General features: G+C 32.8%; 2 protein-coding genes across 2 annotated transcripts; both read left to right on the forward strand.

Moving 5' to 3' along the window:
- Positions 1–1,117: 1,117 nt before the first annotated feature.
- Positions 1,118–3,491, forward strand: LOC114194482 (probable protein phosphatase 2C 25). The gene is made up of 4 exons (XM_028084735.1): positions 1,118–1,715; positions 2,185–2,523; positions 2,629–2,808; positions 2,920–3,491. The coding sequence occupies exons 1-4, from the start codon at positions 1,236–1,238 to the stop codon at positions 3,079–3,081; spliced, it is 1,161 nt and encodes a 386-aa protein (XP_027940536.1). The 5' UTR covers positions 1,118–1,235; the 3' UTR covers positions 3,082–3,491.
- A 9,459-nt stretch (positions 3,492–12,950) lies between these two features.
- Positions 12,951–14,842, forward strand: LOC114193591 (mitogen-activated protein kinase kinase kinase 18-like). The gene has a single exon (XM_028083460.1). The coding sequence runs from the start codon at positions 13,063–13,065 to the stop codon at positions 14,605–14,607; it is 1,545 nt and encodes a 514-aa protein (XP_027939261.1). The 5' UTR covers positions 12,951–13,062; the 3' UTR covers positions 14,608–14,842.
- Positions 14,843–18,253: the final 3,411 nt, after the last annotated feature.

An 18,253-nucleotide genomic window follows, 5' to 3' on the forward strand; every position in this document is an offset into this window, starting at 1 on the left:
CCAATACTTTCATTTTTGTTTCAATTAATTAAAATACTACCATGTACACTAATTCATGTTTTTGGATTGTTATATTATTACTTCTACAAAATATTTAACCTCCTTATTACTAGTCTCACTTTGATAAAGTTTTTCTCCTTGGTACTAATTAAGATATATTTTAAAGATAAAATTTTGGTTCTCATAGCAATAATATCTTAATGAATTTAACATACAAATAATGTTAACAAGCATATAATTGAATATTTTATAAAATATACCATATTTCAATTTATATTATCTTAACATATCACATAACTAATTGACTCAGTAATAGAAGATAGATATAAGATATCGATACAAAATTTTATAGTAAACTTTTGTTATTATCCACATTCATAAAAAAAATTATCATATTACCTCAAAATATTAATGAAAAATAGACACAAATACAAATAAAAGAAGAAATTAAGGTGTCTCGTTAAATAAAAGTGAGATTAATAATTATGTTTTTTTATTTCTTAATCTTAATGAATTTTTCTTTTTTGATATATATTTGATCTCAAATTTTTAAAAATAAATGAATATAGTCATTTTAATTCAATCACACTAAATTTTTGTTATATATTAAATGCATTGGCCGATATTGAAGAGAAAAGCTGTCAAATAGCATAAATAACTCAAATATTATTATAAAACACATTTTTAAAAATTAAAAATAATAAGATAAATAAGATTTTATAGTAAAATTTTTTTACAATCATAAAAAAATTATCATATTACCTCACATTATAGCATTAAGACTATATCAATCTATATTTTCCTTTTCTTCTTTTTTCTTCCTTAATATTTGAATTTTCATGATGATAGTTTCAACAAGCTTGACCTATTATTACCCCTTTTTTTCAAGAAGGGGCAGCAACATAAAAGAAAAAGATGAAGCAGGAAAAGGAGGAGGGGCAAAACGGGGTTTTAACAGGCGTAAGAAGGTGGTCAAAGAACGTTTTAAAATTGAGTGTGATAGCTGTGTTGTGTGTGTAATGTACCTCGCAAATAACACGCAAAAGAGAGGGTCCCACACCGACTCCAATCTGACCCAGAAACAACATTCTATTATTTTCCCCTTTATATACACCTCACCCTCCCTTATCAAACTCTCTCAACACACACAACACCCAAACCCAAATCAAAAACAAAACACATTCAAGACCAATTCCAACGTTTGAATTTTGACTCAACACAAGCTTTTTTCCAACATGTCTTGCTCCGTCGCGGTTTCCAATTCGCCGGTCTTCTCCCCCTCCTCTTCTCTCTTCTGCTCTAAGCCTTCCATCATCTCTTCTTCGCCCGAATCCCTTTCGCTCTCCCTCTCCCACCTCAAACCTTCCAACACTAACACGGCGTCGTCTTGTTCTTCTCCTTCTGCTGCGGCTGCTTCTTCCTCTCCTTCTTCTCCTTTTCGCCTTCGCCTTCCCAAGCCTCCCTCTGTCTTCTCCGCCTCCTCTGCTTCCTCCACGTCCCCCAACGGCACCGTTTTGAAGAGGAAGCGACCGGCCAGACTCGACATACCCGTTTCCTCTCTCACCTTCGGGGTTCCGCCCACGCCCTCCGCAGCGGCGCGTGACGTCGTCGAGGCGGAGGAGGATGGCTTTGGGGTGTACTGCAAGAGAGGGAGGAGGGAGTACATGGAGGACCGTTACACCGCTGGGAATAATTTACGCGGTGAAAACAAACTGGTAAGAAACTTTTCTTTTTGAAAAAAAAAAAACTTTGGGGCTGGGGTATGTGTGTAGGGGTTGAGATCGTCTGCTTATGATTATGGGGTGTTTTTACGAACTGGGGTTGTGGAAAGTTTGAAACTTTTTGCCTGAAATTAGTATGGGTCTGATTGAGTTGACTTGTTACAGAATTTGAAGGATCGAGATATTTTCTGTATGTTTTTGTTGTATGATCCTTCTATTGGTAGTTGGTAAAAGTAATAAAGAGATAAAGCCTATAATTTGATGTTTTTGAAGTTAAGAAGTTCTTTGAGTGGTTAACGTGTTGGATTAAAATAGTTGAAGCAGAGAGATTGGGGTGATTATAGTGTGTGATGTGTATTGAGGATTGATTAAATATGCTCCTGATGATGATCATACTTGACGAGTTAGATTGATGTGAGTGTAATTAAATCTAACGAGAAAATTTGTTTTGTGATCCTGGCAGGCTTTTTTTGGCATATTTGATGGGCACGGAGGTGCCAAGGCTGCTGAGTATGCTGCAAATAACTTAGAGAAGAATATCTTAGATGAAGTGATTATGAGAGATGAAGATGATGCTGAGGAGGCAGTGAAGCGTGGGTACCTCAACACAGACTCAGATTTCCTGAAGGAGGATCTCCATGGTGGCTCTTGCTGTGTGACAGCATTGATTAGGAACGGCAACCTTGTTGTGTCCAACGCTGGTGATTGCCGTGCTGTCATTAGCAGAGGGGGTGTTGCTGAAGCCCTAACATCTGATCACAGGCCTTCAAGGGAAGATGAAAGGGACAGAATTGAGAACCTGGTAAGCTTCTATCTGTGATAGTATTTTCTCTGTTGTTATTGGAACCACCTCAAAATCTTTGAATTTGGATTTGTTGGTTCTTAAGTATTGGAATTTTTCTTGTAGGGTGGCTACGTGGATTTATGCCGCGGTGTTTGGAGGATCCAAGGATCTCTTGCTGTGTCTAGGGGAATTGGAGATAGACACCTGAAACAATGGGTGACAGCAGAACCCGAGACCAAAGTTCTCAGAATTGAACCTGAACATGACTTGTTAATCTTAGCTTCAGATGGATTATGGGATAAGGTATAGAACTTGAGACCTCACAGTTTCTTCATGAAAAGTAGTGTTCAATTTTGTTTATCATATGTTGAGTGATTAACTAACTGAACAAGTTTCTCTTTCTCATCCTTTCAGGTTAGTAATCAGGAGGCAGTAGACATTGCTCGTTCTTTTCTCATGGGCAGCAACAAATCACAACCATTGCTGGCTTGTAAAAAGCTTGTAGATTTGTCTGTTTCACGAGGCTCCATGGATGATACAAGCGTTATGCTAATCAAGTTAGAACACTATGTTTAAAGTTTCGTTAGCACAGCAGAAGAAGGAAGTAGTGCATCAGGTTTTTTTAGATTGCAGTTGAGACCCCCATTGAGGTCCAGATTGCATAACAGTTTATGATTTTTAACCTTGGAGGAGGTGCCTGATGATAGAGTAACCAATTCTTTTCTGTATATATAAATCTGACGACATCATTGAAATTTTTTGTACCTGCATAGGGGTGGATATTAACAACATCTAGTAATTTTTTTACCATAGAATGATTGATGTAGTAAGCATTCATTACTATTATTATTATTATCATTATCATTACTATTATTAGTTTGGTAATTCATTTATTTTTTGGAGATATTTAAATTCAAAGTTGTAGAATGATTCAATCAAGGAATCTGTCATAATTTATGAGGTGCCCAAATTTAGCCTTCTTTCTATGAATTTGTCAACTGATTTTAGTTAGATATTGAATGACCAGTAGGCTGAATAGTGAGCTTCTGACTTGAGAATTTGTCAGTTTTTTATTCAAGCCGGTCTGCATCAATGCAGGAGTTTTTTATCCCTATGAATAATTTTGGGCCTTAATTTGTTACCTGTGTTGCTTCCAAGTTCCATCATCACTGAGTAATTATCTCAAACATTTGGCGACTTTGCTTCGAATCCACTCTTCTACAACGTGAATATGATCCCTTTAACACGGTCTATCGTTATACAGAGATTCATTTGAAGATATTTACTTAACTTCTAAAGCTAATATCGTAAATTTGAGTTAGGTAGATGTTCATGAATGGTGCTTTATATAATAGAGATTAGTTAATGAAAAGGCCCACGAGTGCATGAAGATACTTTAAGGTCATACTGAAGACACGGAAAGAACTTGACTGTTGATAAAACAAACACTTGATTCATGTGAAAAACATGTTTAATAATTGTTATTCAACCCTCTTGATATTTAGGCTTAGGTTAAACCGTCTCTAAACCTTATTCACTTTTTGTTTTTTTTCTACTTGAGAATTCTATCTTATCACTACACGTTAGATTCATTTTGTAATACTTTCTGGATCATGATTCCTGAGTAGTATATTAAGAATTGCCAAAAACAATTCAAATATTAAAACCCTTAAAATTGAAAAGGAAAAAACACATATATTCACCGATTTCCTACTATATTTTTCGTTTCTCAAATGTTTGTATTGATTAATTGATTAATTTAACATAAGGAAAACAAATAAATTATTTCATAAAATGTGTCGTGAAAACTAATGTGAACGTTACTATTAATCTATAACAACTTATAAGCAGCAGCGTTGGCAGATGTTGACCGACCAAGTTTCTTGTCCGTTACAATTACTGACTACGTGTCCTGCCGACCACCGAATTGGAAAAAAATATGATGAAAGCGTAAAATATTTAGCAGCATATGTCCGTTGTCATGCACACTGAATATAATGGAACAACCACTTCATAAACAATGAAGAAATCACCAATTTTCTGAGATCCAAAATCAGGAAAAACGCTGTTTGTGTTTACACAAGTTTTTAGAAGTGTAGACATATTTACAGCTGATGTAGCAGCAATGACAGATTCTGGAGGTTAAGTATTTTCTATTACAACTACAGAACATAAAAAAAAAAAAAATAAGAGGATAATTGAGCGTGTATGAGGATGTTGACAATATAATGAAGTGATGATGGTGACAGAATAAGAAATTTGTTGTGGCTTGACTTGAGATTGACTTGGAGGCATTGAGAGTAGTTGCATGAACACGCACATGACACGTTGTGGTTGAGGGATCCTTCGCGGAAGGCACAAGAACGTGTTTGTGTGTGAAGTGTTGTGTACTCATGGGGGCACTCTCCCAAGTCCAAACAAAAACAAATGACCTTTTGTTTGATGATCCTCGTATCGTATGTTAGAGATGTCACAGTGGTTTGAGAAAAAGGGGAATGTGCATTGCATGCAACCAAACCCCAGCGTCCAATCACCAACCAACACTGTGCATGTATCTATCCCCTACCTTACGCCAAGTACTAAACCATTTCGTTTCACCAATTTGATTCTTTCAGAGGAGAATCGGTCATCTATATTACGATATATATAATTGTTGTGAAACATGCGCGTTGTGTTTTATTTTTGGATTATTATTATTATGAGTTTTGGAAGAACCTGCTTTATTATAATGCTTGTCCTTCATTTGAATGAACCACTGCAATCAACTAGGTAATTGCAGACTCATTTATGATGTTTACCCAAGAGATTGGATCTGTGACTGCAAAAGCAAAAATCTTACAAATATGAACAAGTATGAAATGAAAACACACACAAGTCTAACATATTAATTAATGTGATGGTGATGACCTATTCAACTGTGTAAAAATTTTATGTTCGTGGAATGGAATATATAATTTATCTTGCGTTCATAACAAGATTGGGTGAAGTCTGAAGAAAAACCTTCCCCTGTGAAGCCTGTGTAATATTATATACAGAGAATTGAAGCAATGATTAGGATAATAGAAGTAATTAGTGTCTAATTCTCAAAGCAGAAACGAGAGAAGTAAAAGTGTTATCGTAAGAAAAGAGTTTAACTATACAGTTATATTATGAGTAATGATATCTTACCATTTTACATTGGTTTGCGTCTTATTTACTATATAGTTATATATCAGTTAAAATATCGACTTAGGTGAGAATCTGTTTGAGTTCCCTCACGATTTCTTTGTATTTTTCTTTGATTATATTCTTTATGTTTTTTACAAATGTAGACTTGGGATATATAGCTGATATGTTTGAACACATCAACCCCTTATAAAAAAATTAAATATCGTATCGAATCGAAATATAATGTTTTAAATAAATGAATATTTTATCACTTTTTAATCTAAGGTAAGATTTCTAATTTTCATATAACACGTCTACGATTAAATTTGAATTTATTTTATTTATCTTAATCATATTTAAAGTGTCATAATGACCCCATTTCAATGGAAACGCCTCAATTATTACATGAATTAAGAATCATTAAGTTATGGAATTTAAACAGAGACATGCTTTGACGTAGAGATAACAAAGTGAGCTACTTAACACGTTACGGACCGACCTAACATAAACTTATGAATTATATAACATTGGGCTAAGATGCTTTAATTTTAGTTGGTTTCTTAATATGATGATTAAGCCTAACCCCCTAAGTGGGTTGTAGTGTTTGTGGGTCAGTCCACTTATTTTGTTGGATGATTTTGTTTTTCTTCTATATTTCCTTGAAAATTTAATTTTTAAATGTACAGTATAGTTTTTTTTATTTATTTATTTACACATTGATTTTAAGTATAACGAATAAAACACAGATAATTATTTATGTACATTTACAATATTGAAAAGTGATACTAATCAATCATTGTAATTCTTTTAGATGGAAAATACTTACATATCAATCATCTAATTACAATTTTCTTTTAAAGTAGTAGTTTATATAACTATATCTTTAAATGACATGAAATGTTTAAATAAGAAAAAATGTGTTCTTAGATGGAAGAGCCATAAATTTGTGTTGTTTCTTTTATCTTGTTTGAATTGAAGAGTGAATTTGAGAAAGAGGAAATAAGTGGAGTGGATTTGAGGAAGTGGAAATAAGTGAATTTAAGGGTGAAAAAAAAAAACAGAAAGAATAAAGTTGTTTGGATCAATCAATCAAGATTATTTTTTATATTTATTATTATTATAATTATTTTGTTATTATTATTATATTATTTATTATTAGTTTTCATAATTATTTTTTTATTATTTATTTTATTACTGCAATTATTATTTGATTTATTATATTGTATTGAATTTTAATCTATTAGATTTGTTTATTGAAAAATTATGAATTTGGTTTTTAAAATAAAAGTTAATAAAAGAAGCATACTTTCCCCTCAAATCTTCTCATATAAGAGAGGAAAGTTGAATGGAGAATTTTGTTTTGTTTTTCGTAATTTGTTGTCTCAATTTTTTAACTTTCTTTACATTTATGTGTTTATCATCTCCATAAACAAACATAACATTAAAGAAAGTTGGAGGTGAAAGTAAATGAATTTGGGAGTAAAGTTGGTGAGTGATTTAGCTAATGTGATAAATTAAAAAAAGTTTTAATAAATAGAAAAGAAAGATTACATAATTGCTTTTGATGTTAAAGTTAAAAATAATATGAAATAATTTTTGGATTGGCTAATTTGTTTTAAACTATTATTTAATAATTTTGAAAAAAAAATAATAATAAATAAATAATATAATTTATATGGTATAAAGAAAATAAAATATTTAGATATTAATTATTATTGTGGTTAAAAATTTATTGACATGTATTTATTTTCGTTTTAATAATAATTGTAAAAGTTATATTTTCTTTAATTCTATTCAAAGCTTTCGTTGAAAATTGTGGATCTGAGATTTTCTCTTATCAATTTTCTATTCTCTAATTCATAAATGTCAATTATAGGTCATTGCAACTCAATTCATCACATTAACAAAGGGTTTAAAAAACATTTCACAAACATTGGAATCGATTCCATCAACAAGAGAATCAACTCAACGCACTCAACGCATGTGAAGGTAGTCTAAAAGTGCATATATCACTCTCAAAACTCCTCATCTCATGTGAGATCGAATGCGAAAACATCTCGCTTATCCGCTCTTTCACTTTCTTCCAAATCATTCTCAAAACTCTAAATTTTTGGATAAGAACACGATGTAAAAATCTTGTTTGAATAAATCAATAATAAACTTTGATATCATTTAAAAAAAATGAATTTTAAATCTAATTTAAGCTCATAAAATTGCCTAAAATAAAATAAGATTTATATATATCAATATATTCTAACTTTACTGTATTTCTAAATATTATAAGATTTTTAATATATTTAATTGCAAAGTTTGAAATATTGTAAAAGTTTTATACTATCGTAAAATTCAAAAAGTACAAAAAAAAAAGAAAAAATGAACGGTGTAACACATGTGTATCTTAACATTTGTAAGTAACTTATTAGCAAACAAATTAAGTTTCATAAAGTTTATATCAAACGAATGAAAGTTTGAGACGATGCTCTAATGAGTGATTTAGTCTTTTTGTTAATCTATTTCTCAATAAAATTTAATCAGAAGCATTAGCTTGAACATGGTTAAGCTAGCTGGACCCAAGTCCGATTATGAAATGGGTTTTTATCGAATCCTTGGATTTAATTCAGGTTCAAAATTTAGACCCTATATCCTATATATTAGAAAACGGGTTAAGGTCGTAGAGTTTGAAATAGTATAAAAATTACAATTGATGCTATTTAAATATAAGTTTTTTTTTTTGTCCCATAATAAGCTTACCCAAGACGTGTTGAATACAACAACTGTTAATAATTGTTAAAGTGTGCTAAAGTATACGCTAAAACAACAATTTAACCTATATGTGTCTATAATTTAATTTTGAGGTAAATAGTAAGTTTTGTTTCTAAAAGTGTGAAATATGATCAGTCTAATAATTAAAAGCATAAAAATTATAAAAACTTTCTAAGAAGTGAAATAGGTGTTTGTATTTGGTCCTATAATTTAATTTAAACTATTAAAATTAACATGTCCGTACTTAATTAAAAACATTTGAAATTAATTTTAGGAATCAGAATAAGGGTAAGTGATTATGTTTAATTAGTGAGTGAGGGTATTCAAAACTGAGCTAATAAAAAAAGTCAATCAAAAGTCAATATACATTTATTATATAGATCTTTTTTTTTTTCCAGCAAAAAGGTTTATTTCGAATTTCAAACTAAAAATGAAGAAAATGAACTGATACCAAATTCGAGCTTTTGCTTGTTGTCTTTAAATGTAATGTTATATGAATAGAGTTAATAAATAATTAAGAAACATGTATGAGTGTATCTCTTAAAGGTTATTTTACAATTTCATCATGCTATAAGTACAGTTCTATTATAATTATCGAAACATAATAAAAACTTATATAATTACAAAATGATCTTGTTTATTTATGAATATAAGAGAAAGTTAAAATTATGCATATAGCTGTAATTATAAAAAAAAATAATATAATTTTTTTCATTTAATGATTTTGTACGGTAAATGACTTAACAATTGTGTTTTTTTTCTTTATCAACAACAACACAAATATATTATTAATGGCACAATGGCTGTTTCTCTTAAATTACAATATTATATTTCATCTAAACATGTTTCTGAATCTCAATCTCTCATATAATTCATTTAGACTTGTAAAATCAATGTTGAAAAGGAATTTTTTTACATTGATCCTTTTATAACTAATTAAAACCTTTTTCACTTACTGCGTTATCCAACTGATTCTAAGATCAATAAAATTTAAAAAAAGTTTCTACGTATACGTATTAGCATGGTTTTTCTTTTAAACAATGACACTTAACATGCAATTAAGAAGATCCCATATATAATAAGAGAAAAATGACAAATTAAGAATACTAATTCTCAAAGAATAAGGTATACCATATTGCCAACAATGTGTTCCTCTTATCCAAGACAAGACAAATTTTAATACCTCACCCTATCTCAATTAATATACTAATCTAAGAAAAAGAATCACCCAAATCTTATAAACATTTTTTTAATACTATTTCTAACTAATGTGACGCATCTCAAGATACATGATAAAACGTGGAGCAACTATATTAGACTAAAAAAATAGTAGATGTGAGAGTGATTGGAAAATACCAATCTCAGAAGATTCATTATACTAGTCCTGAAATAGTTAAGAAAATCTTAGTAAAAATTTTCATGGCTTATCTTGTAATGCAAATTTATAATTATTATTTCTATTTTTATTTTTATTTAATAGGTTAAATATGTTTTTTGTCTCTTAAATTTCAGTAAATTTTGGAATTAATCAATTTTGAAACATTAGAATAGTTTAATCTTTCATATTTTGAAATACGTGGATTTAGTCCTTTTAATTAAATTTTGTTAAGTTTCGTTGACATTTAAAACGCGTTTCATAATAGTATTTGACTTAACATTAAAACAAAAATGTCTCAAATATTATAAACAACTCAAATACAATCCTGAAATGCATACGAAACATCAAATAAACCTAACAAAATTTGATTAAAAGGACTAAATCCACGTATTTCGAAAGATTAATGACTAAATTGGTCCAAACTTTCAAAATGAACTAATTCAAAGATTCACTGAAAGTTAAGAGACCAAAAACATATTTAACTCTTATTTAATTGAGTAAATAATGTTTATGTGATATTTTGATTAAAAACTTAATTAGTCGGATTGCACCTACTCTTATTTAGATGTATCAGTTTGGTCACCGCTTTTAAAAAGATGTTAATTGCGTTCTAATTTTTAAAAAAAATACCTCAATTAGGTCATTTTAGAAAAAAAAAATAGTAACAACATGTTACATGTCGGTCTATGATTTTTTTCACTTTATTTTTAAAATTATTTTTCCTATTTTCCCTCTCCTTCTCCAAACCTACAATCCTTTATTAAGAGAGAAAAATAAAATCATCTTAAAGAAGAAAAGAGAACAAAACATTGATGGTGTTGTTTCAATTATACAAATTAAAATTTGGTTTTAAAAATATGCAATACAATATAAATTATAAAAGCAAGACTCCATATGCAATTGAATAACAACACTAAGTTTGATCCCACGAAAACCATTTTTTTATGTTATATTGAATGAACCGGTGAAACACAAAAATTTCGTGGTTTGACATCGCAGAAGTGAGAAAACATTGTATATGATGTTTGTAGCAAAATGAAAAGCTTGGTGGGGCAATTTAAGTGTTCATACTAAACAAAAGAGAGGAAAAAAAGGGAATGATTAGTGTGATGTTTGCATGGTGAGCACAAAATATGGAATGTTTTGAGTGCATTTGCACAACATGGGCTCATCACAAACCATTAATGACCACTCTTTTGTCCCTCTCTTTGCAGACAAAGATCCGCACCATCACAATTTGCAACAAACCCGTTTTCCATCTCTTCCAAATTTTTACGCACATCTCAATTTTCAAGTCAACAAATTAGAACTACTATTTTTTATGCCAGTATTGCTAGAAAGCATATTGGGGATAAGCAATATGGATTACACGTCTTTGCTTCTGATCATTAAATGGCTTTATCTGCTCCTTTAACAGATGAAAAGGAAAAAAAAAAGGGTTCGATGCTTTGTTTTTAGTTTCAATTTGACTCAGTGGAGGCATAAAGAAAATGGCTGAGCTAACGTTCAGAAGTTTTTTTTTTTTTTTCTGGTACTTAGACCAATTTGAATTCTTTACGAAAATAAAGTGAAAGAATCGTAGAATATTAGAAATGGAAAATTTTTGGTGTTGGTGAATGTAGTTTGTAAAAGATGTGGACACCACACACCGCGTCACATAAATAGATGATGCGTTGCGGCAATATGCAAGTCAAGTCATGAAGCACGTTGCTTAACTCTAATAACCACCACCTTATCCAAACCAAGTACTTCACCGAGTAACCACCCTATATTATTATTATTAGTATTTATATATTCCACTCTTTTTCTTCTTCTCCTTCGTGTCTTCGTGTCAAAGGATCAAAATTGAGACTCCTAAGAAACTATGTTCCAACGTGTCACTTTTTCCTTCTTCCCAATCTCCCCACATATTCGTGGACCCATTCACAAGCCAAATGGCAGGGTTCTAGAATTCTAGTAGCTACTCCAAAACCCTTCCAAAATAATCTACGAATCCATCTCCAAATTGAATCCCTAGTTTCCCTTTCAAATCATTTTTTCAATGCCAAAAGTCGCGGTTACGTGGACACACAAACCCTTTCCGTAACGCTTCCTTCAATTTCTAAACTCTATTTCGGTCAAGTTCAATTAATTTCTAAACCCTTCTAACCACATTTGTTACATTTTTTTTGTAATTTCCCAAAAAGAGTAAGCCAGCGCGAAAATAAAGTTGGGGAATCGAGCACTAACTTTGCTGTTTAAGGTGAAGTATTGCATTGAGTTGAAGTGAGGGTTTGGTGCGTTTTCTGTCTATAATTTTAGGCAAACCAAACTAAAAATTGAGATAATACACGGTGACACCAGGTGCCACATAGTTTTAATAAGGAACCGCGTGCCCAATTTTTCCACAAACATCTTCTGAACTATACCATCTATCAGATTTGGGGAGCTTACCAGAGTCCCAACCCTTCACATGCAAACAATTTTCCGAAACTACGCATCCGAATAAAAATGCGAATAAATAAATAAAATATTGTAATGGAATTGGGGCGATACACGTCACAGGCTTGTAGTTAAACTAAACCTTCCACTTACTAAAGCCACACACAAGCATCTACATCCAGACATCTCCCAATTCATCTCCATTACGAGTCTCTAGCGTTGTCTCCGCAACCCCGTGGACCAACACATTTCTGCCACGTGTGCCTTCCCCCATCCACTTCAATTTTACCACCACCACCACCTCCTCCTCCTCTTCCTCCACCATGTTATGCTCTCTTCCCTTTCCCAACATTTAACATCTACCACCTCTCAACCCCTTCACAACCACATGTTCCAATTAATATTCCCACGCAACGCGACAATATATAACCACAAAATCAACTCCTTCCATGTCCTAATAATTGTAATAATCAATAAAAACCAATCAATTCGATCAGAAAAGAAAAGGAAATAAAATAAAAATTACTTTCTACATTAAGTATAATTAGATTAAGTATTGGGGAAAAAATTGTAAGTAAATATAGAGTTAATGTGAAAAGTGGTGGAGTGACAAGTGGAATGAAAAATGAATGATGAAGTGGTGTGGATAAGGATTAAAAAACCAATCCATAAACCCCATAAGAAAAGAACAGTGTCCAGTGCTTCATTCCCACAATCCTTGGTTTACGTCAAAAACATTACCGCCCAAAACTTTCAGATGTCCATCTCAACGTCACCACCGCTTTTTCTTAATTATCCACTTTCATAAATGCCACGCTGTACAACTTTTTTTACAAACACCGAATGTTATGTTATGTTGTTGTGTTGATAGAACTAACAAACGTCCAAACACCAACGCACTGCCCACTACGTTGCTTATATATACCCCCAAAGGGAATCCACATACAAACGTCAATTACCGCACTTTACAAGAGTTCCAAGTGAGACATAGGGAGAGAAAGAAAATTATTATGACTTCGTGGCTCAGAGGCAAGTGCGTCGGGAGGGGCGCGTTCGGCGTTGTCAACGCGGCGGTTTCCAGAGCCGATGGTCGGGTATTCGCGGTGAAGTCCGTGGATCGTGGGGCGGGGCACCCGCGTCAGCTGGAGGCGTTGGAGAACGAGATTCGGATTCTCAAACGCCTGCCGTCGCCGCACGTCGTGGCTTATCTCGGCGACGACGTCACGTGCGAGCACGGCGGGACGGCGTCGTTCAGGAACCTTCATTTGGAGTACATGCCAGGTGGCACCGTCGCTGATCTGGACCGCGCTGACGTGGACGACAGTTTAGTGAGGCGCTACGCGTGGTGCCTCGTGAGCGCACTGCGTGACGTCCACGCGCGCGGCTTCGTGCACTGCGACGTCAAGGGGAGGAACGTGCTGCTCTCCGGCAACCGTGCCGCCGCGAAACTCGCCGATTTTGGCTCCGCGGTGGAGGTCGAAGTCCCGCGCGATTTGTTGCCACGCGGGAGTCCGATGTGGATGGCGCCAGAGGTGGTGCGCCGGGAGCGGCAGGGGCCGGAGTCAGATGTGTGGTCGCTCGGTTGCACGGTGATCGAGATTGTCAACGGGAAACCGGCGTGGGAGGATCACGGCGTGGACACGCTGAGTCGAATCGGTTACTCGGACGAGTTGCCGGAGTTTCCGAGCAAACTGTCAGAGCTGGGGAAGGATTTTCTAGAGAAGTGTCTGAGAAGAGAATGGAGAGAACGGTGGAGCTGCGATCAGCTGCTGCAGCATCCATTTCTGCTTCCTTACGCCGTAGTTGAATCGTCGCCCCGTTGCGTTCTGGACTGGGTTGACTCGGAGTTCGCCGAGTCAGAACATAACGACCTTGAACAAGAAGGAGGGTGGTTAGAATTTAAGCGCAAGGAAAATTCAGTTAAAAGTAGAATTAGTAAATTAGCAACAGAATCGAGGGTAAATTGGGAAACAGAGGGTTGGGAAGCGGTGAGGGAGGTTGAGCTCAACGAAGAATCATGGGAATCAAGAACAAGAGGTGAAAGCGAAGAAGGGGTAAATTGGGAATTTAAGAATGTGGTGAGCGTAGGGAGTTGTGGGGAATGTTGGCATTGTGAAGGGGTAAATCGGGAAATAGAAGAGTTTGGTGAGGAGTGTAACAGAGGTGGTGGAGGTTGGAGGTGTGATAGGAATGGGTTGGAAAAGGTTGGTTGGGTTAAGGGAATTTTGAGGATTTACTGTTGTAAAAGTTTGATACGATGTTATTTGTTGTATTTAATGTATTTAAATACATTATGGTTTTGCTTTATTTATGGTGTGTACCTGTGTTTATTGGAAAAGTGTGTAATGCAATTGAGAGAGACAATAAATTGGGTGGATTGTAGAAGAAATTGATTAGGTTGGGTGGTGTGAACTGTGAAGAGGGGAACAAAACAATGGTCACAGTTGGACACATGATGGCAATGATATGGGAGATCTGAACTCACAAATTCAAAATGAAAACCTAGAAAAGGTTAGGCGAAGCAAATACAATGAGGTCATTAGATGATCATAATGAGACCATTGATTAAGTGTGGAAATCAGGCTAACTTTCATGAATTGATTCTTTTAATTCTTTTAAAACATGCCAAGAGAGATCTTGTACTACCAAGTACAATCTTTCAAAATCTTATTCGCTTTTTACTTCTCTTAATTTTGCAAGTCTAATAAGGATTTACAGATTAATTTTTACCTTAAAATTACTTTTAAATCTTGATTAGTTAGAATTTAATTATTAAAATTTCAAATACCAATAGTTGATGTTTTAGTCAAAAACATTAATTGAAATCATTAATAAAAAATAAAATAAAAACATTAAAAACAAGAAGTTCTCCTATCCTTGAAAATTTTTTGTGTTTTGTGTGTTAGATTACCTAGATAGTTTGGATAAAGTATTATTTTTTGTTTAGTTCACTCATTACGACATACATAATGCAAGTATAGACATGGTTTCATATGAAGTGACACAAATCATGTAATTAATATGATTCTGCTAATTAGGTCGTTACACTTAAAATGCTTATAAAACATTATTAAAAATTTATACTACAATAAAAAAACAGAGAAGTTTATGAAACAAATTAAGTATTATGCATGCATAATGTTTATTAAAATAAATTAAGTATTATGCATAATGTTGATTAGCGATAATCATCACAAGAAAAATGAGAAAATTATAAGAATTTAATGAATTTAACGGTAGCTGATACAAAATTTTTGTTGAAGTTAAGGAACTTGATGAGGCTTTCAAGCTCGAAGTCCATAGACTCGTGAATGGCGATGGTGACCATCATAAATGAAATGCAAGACTTCAATTAGAAGGTAATTGAATTATCCTTTGTATTTTTCTCATAACTTTATTTTATTATCAACATTCTAGAACATGCTGAGGTGTTATTTTCTATTTTTTTCTTTTATTTTTGGTTAAATTATCCTTTTGATCTCTCTATTTGTCATGAAATTTCATTTTGGTCCTCACGTTTTTCGTTGTCTCAATTTGGTCCTTATTTTCTTAAAAATGACTCAATTTGGTCCTCACCGTTAACTTTGACTAGACGGTGTTAAAGTCAACGTCATGTGTCAATTTCTGGTTTTTTTGAATTTTTTGAATTTTTTTTGAATTTTTTTGAATTTTTTTTTTCTTTTTGACACTTGTCACTTCACAGTTTTGTCAGGTGTCAAAGTGACTCAATTTGGTCCATATATTTGTTTTTAGTTTCAATTTAGTCTCTATATTTGTTTTTAGTTTCAATTTAGTCCCAATTTTTATAAAAATGAAGCAATATTGCTCTTCCTCAAATTGACACTAAATTTACTTTTTTATAAATTTTATGATGATATTCTTACTAAAATTAACGTTTTTATTAAATATTTCTATAAATATTTTAAATTAACTTTAAATTCTACGCAAAACATTAGACTTTGATTTTGTTTTGAACTTGAAATTTAGTTCCTAAATTTATGTGTAAAAAGTTATTTGATTTTTAATCTTTACCAAGTTTGTATAATATGATACACTTGATGCCTTTATATATGATGACAAAATTGTTAATTTTTGAAATTAAGTTTGGGGTTTAACTTTGTTTAATAATAAAACTAAAAAAAATTATTTAAAAATATTTTTAAAAATATTTAATAAAAATGTCAATTTTATTAAGAATATCATCATAAGTTGTATACAAAGATTAAATTGAGTATCAATCTAAGGAGGGACAATATTATTTCATTTTTACAAAAAATGGGACTAAATTGAAACTAAAAACAAATATAGGAACCAAATTGAGTCATTTTGACACATGACACAACGGTGAAATGACACGTGTCAAAAATAAATAAAGAATTCAAAAAAAAATTCAAAAAATTCAAAAAAAAAATTCAAAAAAAAATTCAAAAAAATTCAAAAAACCAGAAATTGACACGTGGCATTGACTTTAGCACCGTCTTGTCAAAGTTAACGATGAGGACCAAATTGAGTCATTTTTAAGAAAATGAGGACCAAATTGAGACAACGAAAAACGTGAGGACCAAAATGAAATTTCATGACAAATAGAGGGACCAAAAGGGTAATTTAACCTTTATTTTTTTTATGTTATAATGTGTAGCTGGTAGTTTATGTTAAGGATACACACAATTTTTTCTTATCATCATTCTTGTTTCAACCTTCATCCATTTATGGTTTTCTTTTATCTTATTAAAGCTCGACTTGGAACTCAACTGATTCCGTGTCAAAATGTTAGATGTTTTTGGTTATGCTAACCTAACATGACCTGATCCTTGTCTTGATCCCTCAAGTCCATATCATATTCATTATAATGAGAAACCATCCTCTATCTCTATTTCTCCAGCTCTAGATGGTAGCAATTACCTTTCCTGGTCTTGATAAATTAGAATGGCCTTGATATCCAAGAACAAGATGGATTTTCTAACTAGCAACATTCCTACACCAGATATCCATAACCCTTCCTATCCCTCTAGGAAACATTGTAATACTTTGGTTATGTCTTGATTGTTAGTTCCTTATCACTACCCATTGCACAAATTACCATCTCCTTGGGTCGTGAACAAACATCTGGATAGATCTCCGTGAACGTTTTTCTCAAAGTGATATACTCCACATCGCAAAGCTCCAAGAAGAAATATATTGTCTCAGGTAAGGATCTCATATTGTTAACGATTACTTTTCAACACTCAAATCTATATGGGAGTAACTTGATAATTTATGTCCTTATACGAACTACACTTGTTTTGCAAAATTGTATCATCAAGAAGATTTTATCATACATTTCCCAAAAGGTTTAGGGAAGCATTTTTTTGTTGTTCGTTTTCAAATCCTACTTATGGATCGTCTTCCACTTATTGACCACATGTTTTCCATGATTATTCAACAAGAGTGTCACAACTCTTCGTCGTCAATTACTGATGAACTCAACATATTTGTCAATGCTACTTCTAGGAAAAGACATAGAGGAAGCACCCTTGTAGGACAATCCGACGACACTAATCAAATTTTCTCCAACAAAAAATGTGTCTATTGTGGTCGTAATGAACACATTGTAGACATAAGCTAGAATGGTTATCTCCTAGGTCATTTGCGATATCTGGGACGGTGATACTTCCACAATAAAGATAGTTATTCTCCTCCCGCTATGTTAACAATGTTGCACAAGAAGAGGACTCACACTCCTCAATGACCTTGAGTTCTCTCTCTAATGGGCTAGGTTACGGTTTCACTAAGGCTCAATATCACAGTTTTTTTAGTCTTCTTCAGCAATAGAGCAATGACCCAGTAGCCTATTCTCAGCCCAAACAGGTTAATCTTACCCAAATGTCCCACATTGGCACCTTTGATCCCAATAATATGGGTCTTGGTATTTCTTTTACAACCACAAATCATTTAATAATTGTATACACATCACACCGATCAAACAATACCTATTGAATTATTGATTCAGATGCCACTAATCACATCACTTGTTCTTTTGATAACATAATGTAATTATGA

This window comes from Vigna unguiculata, chromosome 8, assembly GCF_004118075.2.
Source record: "Vigna unguiculata cultivar IT97K-499-35 chromosome 8, ASM411807v1, whole genome shotgun sequence".
Classification (NCBI taxonomy): domain Eukaryota; kingdom Viridiplantae; phylum Streptophyta; class Magnoliopsida; order Fabales; family Fabaceae; genus Vigna; species Vigna unguiculata.